The sequence below is a fragment of the Lytechinus variegatus genome, chromosome 6 (genome assembly GCF_018143015.1).
Source record: "Lytechinus variegatus isolate NC3 chromosome 6, Lvar_3.0, whole genome shotgun sequence".
NCBI lineage: Eukaryota > Metazoa > Echinodermata > Echinoidea > Temnopleuroida > Toxopneustidae > Lytechinus > Lytechinus variegatus.
Window position 1 is genome coordinate 37,122,963 of NC_054745.1, and position 8,538 is coordinate 37,131,500.

Genomic DNA, 8,538 nt, shown 5'->3' on the forward strand with positions numbered 1-8,538 from the left:
TTACCAATGTAAACGTCCGGCTGCATTTATTTTTAGTCTCTTTTAAACCTTTCGTGCAATAATTTGTATAGAGTGGGGACCTGCAATAATTTGTATTGAGTGGGGACCTGGAGGTTGCAAGCTTCGTTTCATTTCTACAATAGTTATCCTTGTACATTAGAGAATGAGTCGTGTGTGGATTGTTGTTATTTATGTGTTGTTGCAGGGTGATCTGTCTACCGTGGTTGTTTATTGATAGTTTATGAATTAATCTGGTTGAGGTTGACTGATTTGGAATGGTTGTGGGGGAATGTGTGTTGGGTGATAGGATGGATGGATGCGTAGTGTGTATTCTTCAAATGAGTCACGAGGTTTACAAATGGTTCCTGGTTCCTCTTCCCTTTCTCATTTTAACTTTTAAATACTGATTCTCAATATTGCAATAATGTGGAGCGTTGTGGCCCAGTGGATTAGTCTTCGGACTTTGAAACAGAGGGTCGTGGGTTCGAATCCCAGCCATGGCGTAATTTCCTTCAGCAAGAAACTGATCCACAGTGTGCTGCACTCAACCCAGGTGAGGTAAATGGGTACCGGTAGGAAGTAATTCCTTAAAAAGCTGTGTGCGCTATGAACGCCTAGCTTAGCCGGGTAATATAGGAGCGCCTTGAGTACCTAACAAGGTGGATAAATTATGTGCGCAATATAAATACCCTATATTACTATTATAAATTGCGTAATAAGAACTGCCACTTTCATTCTCAATTTTTAGCTTATTATATGCAACTGGTCGTATTCTTTTATCAGCTTACAATTTTGATGTAACTTTTAACCTTTTCAGGACCTTGATGTAAAACAGTGCTTTTCTACTGATCTTGTGTTTTTCCTGAAAAAATCATCACCGCTCGCTAACGTTCACCATTTTCGATTTCGATTGTTTTTATTTTGTTTTCGATTTTTTCCCAAATTTTGTGAGCGAAATTCGACCCTCTTTCCCTACCGCTCCACGACCGCTCCAACAACGCTCAGGCGGTGTGACCAGGCCTTTACTAAACAATTGATGCGAGCTGAAAGCGCGAGCGGAAAATTCGAGATTTACACCTAAAAATGGGAAACTCTATTCATGTTTTGTAAATCATGAAAATTGAGTAATTAGAAATCTTCCTACATTAATAATTCGAGCGCAAAGCGCGAGCAGAAAAAAAAAATGATATTGTGATCTTAAACTGGATAATGATAGAGACCATGCTGCGTCTCTGAATAAATGCGTGTGCGTGTTTCAGATTTCGACCTATAGAATCTAGGCATTCTAAATAAATGTTTTAATAATGAAAATCAATAAAGCGAGTGCGAAGAGCGAGCTTGAAATATTTGACAATCCGATCTGAAAAGGGGGTCAATTTAAGCTCTGTATTTCAAGCACTTTGAAGGAAAATTAGGAGGTGGATATGTATCACAGTTTTAAAAAGAGCTGTTGTATTTCATTATTATTATTTTGAGTTCTGAAATGGGACCAGGACATTCTAACATTATTTCATCATATGAAAATTATGACTATCTTTCTATTTCTCTTCCTAAGCGCGAGATAAAACTTGTCGATATTCCATTCTGGAAAAAGGAGACAATTTGATTATTAGATTCAGAAGCTGATCTAGAGGGGTGGGGTTGGGGGTTGCAACCCCCTCCCCCCCAAAAAAAAAAAAAAATCCGGGGACCATTTTTTTTAATCTTATCTTTCTTTTAAAACTTGTAATTTTATTTTATTCGATTTCTATGAATTTATTTCATTATTATTATTTCTTTTGGGGAGGGGGTTGGGCGAACAAATGTCACAGAGTACCTTGCCCCCCCAATTTGGCAACGACCTCTTTACCAAAAAATAGTAGTGTTTTAGATGCAAGAAAACGCCATGGCACAGATTTTCAAAAATTTTCCCTCCCCCTCGCTCGCTCCGCTCGCTTGGACTCGGTCGCTACGCTCCCTCGCATACCACCCAACCCCCCTTTATAAAAAGCTGGATCCGCCCCTGACATTAATATCCAATAAGCCTGATGATAGTGCGAAATCTGTTAATATTACGACCTGAAAACTGGACATTAGCACTTCTGTGATTATGAATAAGATGCATGAGCTCATATGTTTTCAGCAATCAATGCGAGAGCAAATCGCGAGCCGATCTTTTCCCTTCTTCCCCCCCCCCCCTTGGATCCGCCTATGCATAATGTCATTCATTTAAAGAGACTCGTACCAATATAAACATGTGGAAAAGCTTCATGATGTTAAAACGTATCCGTTTATGTGATGGAGTTTTTTTTCTTCAAAAGTGTGTATTTTATTTTGATACGCTCTGTAGTCGAATGGCATTGGTCACGGTCATCATACACGGAGGCATAACCACAGGCAGGTCGACGGTGAACGTGTTAATACACGTGTGACAATGCATCAATGATCCGTTTCGTTTATAATTCTACTATATGTTGTTAACTTAAAGCGATATAGAAAATATTGTTGGATTGTATACTAGGTGCATTGCACTTGATCACTGTCTCAATGCATGAGATTAGCTCCGGTCTTCTTAAAATATCAATATGGAGAGGAAGAATGGTAGGCTCATAATAGCATTTTGCTTGGCAGCACTCATCATAATATGTTTGTCGGTAGAGAGTAGTAACTCCAAATGGCTCCTGAAATCCCTTTTCAGGTTATCAGAAGTCCATGGGTCGAGATCTCCGATGTATGGAAATGCAAGTGGCCATTCGGAAAAGGGATTATCTTGTTACCGTCAGGTACAGGTGTGGGCGGGCAAAAGTAGCCCCGGGACTCCGAAAATATCAGAATGCCCAGGTCTTGACTGTGGACTTAGTTATACTCTTGACAGAAGTTATGAGACTATGGCGAAAAGTGATGCAATCGTGTTCTTTCATGGATCGAGCTGGAATTGGACGGAGATACAGAAGAGACGACCACTGAACCAGGCTTGGGTGTTTTATTCTTTAGAAAGTCCTCGGTATACGTCCAAACATGCAGCGCCACCAGCCAAACTTGATCATTTATACAACTACACGATGTCATATAGGCCAACGGCATCGATTCCTAGTCCGTATGGACTCTACAATAAGACTCTTCCACAAATATCATCAGGTGAAAGTCGAAATTGGGCGAAGGAGAAAAGTGCCTTGGTGGCATGGATGGCATCCAACTGCGGAAGGACAACCTGGCGCCGCCACGACTTTGTGAAAACGCTCGCGAAGCACGTAAGCGTCGACATGTATGGTCGTTGCGGAAGCATGACTTGCGATAGATTTTCTAAAGAATGCAGGAACAAAATCAAGAATCACAAGTTTTATCTATCTCTCGAGAGCAGCGAATGCCGGGACTACATCACCGAGAAGTTCTGGTCTAACGCTCTCTTGAATGACGTCGTGCCCATCGTGTATGGTCCGCCGCGGGTAGATTATGAGCGCGTAGCGCCACCAAACTCGTTCATACATTTACAAGATTTCAAAAGCTTCCAGGAATTGATCGATTTTATCCATCTTTTAGATTCAAATGATGCCCTATACAATTCTTACTTTGAGTGGAAAAAACATGGATCGGTAAAAATACTTGGTGAGGCAGTTGTTCTGTATCCACCATATATGTGTAAACTTGTCTCGAAGTTATTGGATGATGAAGACAAGCTGCGAAAATTTCACCAGGAAGCAGTTCACCCTTCTGTTCGTAATGACATATTAAGTTCTTGCTTTGAAGCAACTGGATTTCCACATGATTTCTAAAGTGTATATGTAGGGCTGTTGTGGCTCAGTGGATAAGTCACCGGATCGACTATGAACCAAGAGGTCCAGGGTTCAAATCCCATCGCAACACTCGCGTACCTTTGCCAAGGTGTTTATCTACATTTGCCACTCATCACCCAGGGAATGGGTACCCGGTAGGAATTCCTTGAATGCTCGTGCACCGATCAGGGTGGCCATGCTAAGCCGGGATAATAGTATGCAGCAACAATTGTATTAAAGCGCTTTGTAAATGTTGCATAAGAATAATATTATTCTTATTATCATTATTGGTAGTATTAGTAGTAGTAGTAGTCGTCGTCGTCGTCGTAGTAGTAGTAGTAGTAGTAGTATATAGTAGTAGTAGTAGTAGTAGTAGTAGTAGTAGTAGTAGTAGTAGTAGTAGTAGTAGTAGTAGTAGTAGTAGTAGTAGTAGTAGTAGTAGTAGTACGATGTTTTCAACATCAATGTTGATTATGACGATGGTTGCAATAGCGCTGTTCACGAGGAATAATGAATTGTTTTATTCGGACTAACCACATATTGCCGAAGGAGCGTTTCACGAAAGGACTTGTCGGACGTTTTATCCTTCATGTCATGTTTTATCCGACTGTTACCTAATGCCTCGCTGCCACTGCCGTACGATCGCTTGCGAAAGCCACGATTGGCCTTCCATAAACTGATCGCAGAAATTTTTAAATCATTAAAGGACAAGTCCACCCCAACAAAAACTTGATTTGAATAAAAAGAGAAAAATTCAACAAGCACAACACTGTAAATTTCATCAAAATCGGATGTAAAATAAGAAAGTTATGGCATTTTAAAGTTTCGCTCATTTTCAACAAAATAGTTATATGAACGAGCCAGTTACATCCAAATGAGAGAGTTGATGACATCACTCACTATTTCTTTTGTATTTTATTATATGAAATATGAAATATTTTGATTTTCTCGTCATTGTCATGTAAAATGAAGTTTCATTCCTCCCTGAACACATGGAATTCCATTATTTTAACATTTTGTGCTTCAGGCAAGGAGGTCCTAATCTTCAAATTCGTAAAAATTGAAATATTGTATAATTCAAACAATAAAAAACAAAAGAAATAGTGAGTGAGTGACATCATCAACTCTCTCATTTGGATGTAACTGGCTCGTTCAACTATTTTGTTGAAAATAAGCGAAACTTTGAAATGCCATAACTTCCTTATTTTACATCCGATTTTGATGAAATCTTCAGCATTGTGCTTGTCTGATTTTTCTCTATTGATTTAAATCAATATTTTTCTGAGGTGGACTTGACCTTTAAAAACAAATGCTACGATCAATACGATGGCCACGGCTGATCTGATAATCTGGTACGATGTTTTAAGATCACTACCGTTACTCCACGATTTAGTACGCCCTTTTGAAAACGTTTTACTTTATTTCCTTGTAATTATTAGACTATTAAAAAAATGTTATATTTCATTACATATAATGTAGATTTTCTTAAACCTTCATTTCTTTTCTTCAAATTTAAGCATGGGCACGCAAGCAAGTTCTTGGCCCCCGCACTAAGGAGAAATCAAAATAAAAGTGAAATTAAATGCAGTTGGACTACCTACTTTATTCAACGTAATAACGAAACTTAATTTGGGAGTTTTACTGATGAGTGCTGAGAGAAGGATCAATCGCTCTGTTAAATAGACCACATATTGTTTAAATTTATGGCAGATGTACAAAGCAAATGGGAGTTTGCGATAATAAAATTATATACAATATGAGGTAATTTTCACGTTTTACTCATTTGAAATGTCGTTATTTTTATTATTTGGGGGTTGCATTGGCGGCGGAAGCCGAAAAATGAAGGGGTGTCCACATCAAATTTTGGGATGGACACAGGTAAATTGTTATTGGACAAGCGCCACCAAAATTTTCTGACAAGCAAAAAAAAAGGTCATCAACCTAAATTTTAGGGGGGGGACAACACACGTTTCAGGCGGGGTCCACGTGACTTTAGGGGGGACGCTGGAAAAAAATTGAAAAGCAAAAAAAAAAAGGTTATCAACAAAAAATTTAGGGGGGGGACCGTCCCCCCCCACCTAAAATTTAGGGGGGACACGTCCCCCCCCCCCCCGCTTCCGCCGCCTATGGGGGGTTGTGCCACACTGTATAAGAAAGAATGACAACCTGCCCCTATCTGACATTATTTCTGAAGCTACTAGTCTCCCGATTTCTGAAATTGTTAAAATGAATACATATGTTCTCAATGTCGTCACGATAAGATATTCAAAACGGTTCTGTGTATCACTCTTTTGGTAACACGTTTGAGATAAACTCGTCGTTCAATGCTTACAATACTATTTGTATTCGCCCTCCACTCCTCTTTTCTCCCCCTCTCTTCTATTCTCTCGTCCGTCTCCCTCCTTTTATAAATCTCTCTCCCAATCTTTCTCACCCTCTTTCTGTCACCCCTCCCCCTTCTCTCTCTCTCCTTCGTTTCCCCCCTCTCAGGGGAATGAGTGTTTCATGAAAAGGACTTGTCGGGCATTTTATCCGACAAGTCCCGTTTTCTCAGTTACCATATTGCAACAATGCTTCTCAGCCAATCAAAATCAAGGAAAGATGTCAGATCCGAAAACTTGTTGGACAAAAAGTGCTCTCCTGGGCCAATCTTACAAAGAGTTACAATTGAACCAATCAATCTCAACTATATGGAAATCCATCTATTTCATATCTTTTTCTACAGGAAATTTGCACAATGTACTTTGTGAACATACAGAAGGGCTGCATTTTCAAGAAACGTTATTTAGAAAATATAATAGAATAAACATGCATTATACATGTTGACGTTGCTGGCTTTCCATAGTGTCGTTGATTGGATCAATTTCAACTCTTTGTAAGACGGGGCCTAGGTCTTACTCTCTTCCCCTCTCTCCTTCTCTTTTTTTCACTCTCATATGTCTAGTTCTGCCTTCTATAAATTGATGGTATTTGTTGGTATAAAAAAAAACATTTATTTCCATTTTGAAACGTTGTTCTTCGACATGTTTGTAATGGAATTTATCCATTTTCAATATGTTGCCATATAGCCTCACCCACAAGTCTTCTAATTTGGAAATCCGTGCAATTATAAATATATATATTTTTTTGTTGATTAAATTGAATTTGAGTCCAAGTGGCCATTTGGCAGGAATCGCTTATTTCTTATGGATGAATGTGAATTTATATTAGACAGCCCCCCTCCCCCAAAAAATAAATAATAAAATAAATAAAAGTATAAAAATCTGACGGACGTTTCCCGAGAAATATCCTTATCCGTTTCCTAAGCTCTTTCTAGTCTGGGAGAAAATCCAATAGGAAACCCACTTAAAACAAAAAACTCCGATTTCACTGGACAAAATGCAAAAATTCCCCAATGACAAGCATGGTTACTACGCTCACTCGCTTTTATTTTTTTTTTTAAATAGTGTAAGTATACTGCCCCCGCCTCAGCGAAAAAAATCTGCGTACTGCCCTAATATGAGTGACTCCAATGTGTTATCAAAATTGATTTAATCAATTTAAAGGTCAAGTCCACCTCAGAAAAATGTTGAGTTGAATCAATAGAGAAAAATCAGACTACAAGCACAATGCTGAAGATTTCATCAAAATCGGATGTAAGATAAGGTTATGACAGTTCAAAGTTTTGCTTATTTTTAACAAAATAGTTATATGAACGAGCCAGTTACATCCAAATGAGAGAATTGATGATGTCACTCACTCACTATTTCTTTTGTTTTTTATTGTTTGAATTATACAATATTTCAATTTTTACGAATTTGACGATTAGGACCGCCTTGCCTGAAGCACAAAATGTTAAAATAATGGAATTCCACGTGTTCAGGGAGGAATGAAACTTCATTTCACATGACAATGACGAGAAAATCAAAATATTTCATATTTCATATAATAAAATACAAAAGAAATAGTGAGTGATGTCATCGACTCTCTCATTTGGATGTAACTGGCTCGTTCATATAACTATTTTTGTGAAAATAAGCGAAACTTTGAAATGTCATAACTTTCTTATTTTACATCCGATTTTGATGAAATTTTCAGTGTTATGCTTGTTGAATTTTTCTCTTTTTATTCAAATCAAGTTTTTGTTGGGGTGGAATTGTCCTTTATTAATGTTTATTTATGATGTAAAGGGGGATGTTAGAGCAACCCCCAAAAGTTGAATTCATGTTTGAGGATATGAAAGAGAAGGTATACAAAGTGGGGTAGACCAATCTGGGCCTTACAAAGAGTTATGATTGATGCGATCAACCTCAAGTATGTGGAAATCCATCAATTTCATAACTTTTCTTTCAAAAATTTGCACAATGTCCTTTGAAAAGAAGGAGAAGCACCCTGAATTTTAAAGAAAACTATGAATGAATGAATATACATCATATCTAGAAAAAAATATTTGATGTATTTTAGATGTTGACTTTGCTTGATCTCCATAGTTGCAGTTGATTGGATCAATCGTAACTCTTTGTAAGAGGGCGCCCAGAAATTTACCGCATGAGTGCTACTTCAACTCATTGCCTCAAGAAATCAGAGCAATTGCCAATTTAAATGCCTTTTCTCAAATGCAATAGTTGTTTTGTCAAATGATTCATCTTTCTCTTTTCTTTTCCTTTATTTTTGTGTTGTTCCCCCTCCTCCCTTAATTTATGTTGTTTGTTTTCTACAATTATATGTTAAAATGTTAATATGTTTGATGTTTTTAGACTTGTATTTTATTCTAAATCACGGCCTTGCTGAAAAGCAGTCTTTTTGG

The 8,538-nt window shown here is 37.9% G+C and overlaps 1 protein-coding gene across 1 annotated transcript; it reads left to right on the top strand.

Annotated features, from left to right (window-relative positions):
- The first annotated feature begins 2,423 nt into the window (after positions 1–2,423).
- On the top strand, positions 2,424–4,090 carry LOC121416619 (alpha-(1,3)-fucosyltransferase 7-like). Its single transcript, XM_041610104.1, has one exon. It carries the CDS (start codon positions 2,565–2,567, stop codon positions 3,750–3,752), a length of 1,188 nt encoding a protein of 395 aa, XP_041466038.1. The 5' UTR covers positions 2,424–2,564; the 3' UTR covers positions 3,753–4,090.
- Positions 4,091–8,538: the final 4,448 nt, after the last annotated feature.

Excerpts from the sequence above, each read along its gene's own strand:
- LOC121416619 (XM_041610104.1), top strand. The coding sequence starts at position 2,565 with ATGGAGAGGAAGAATGGTAGGCTCATAATAGCATTTTGCTTGGCAGCA.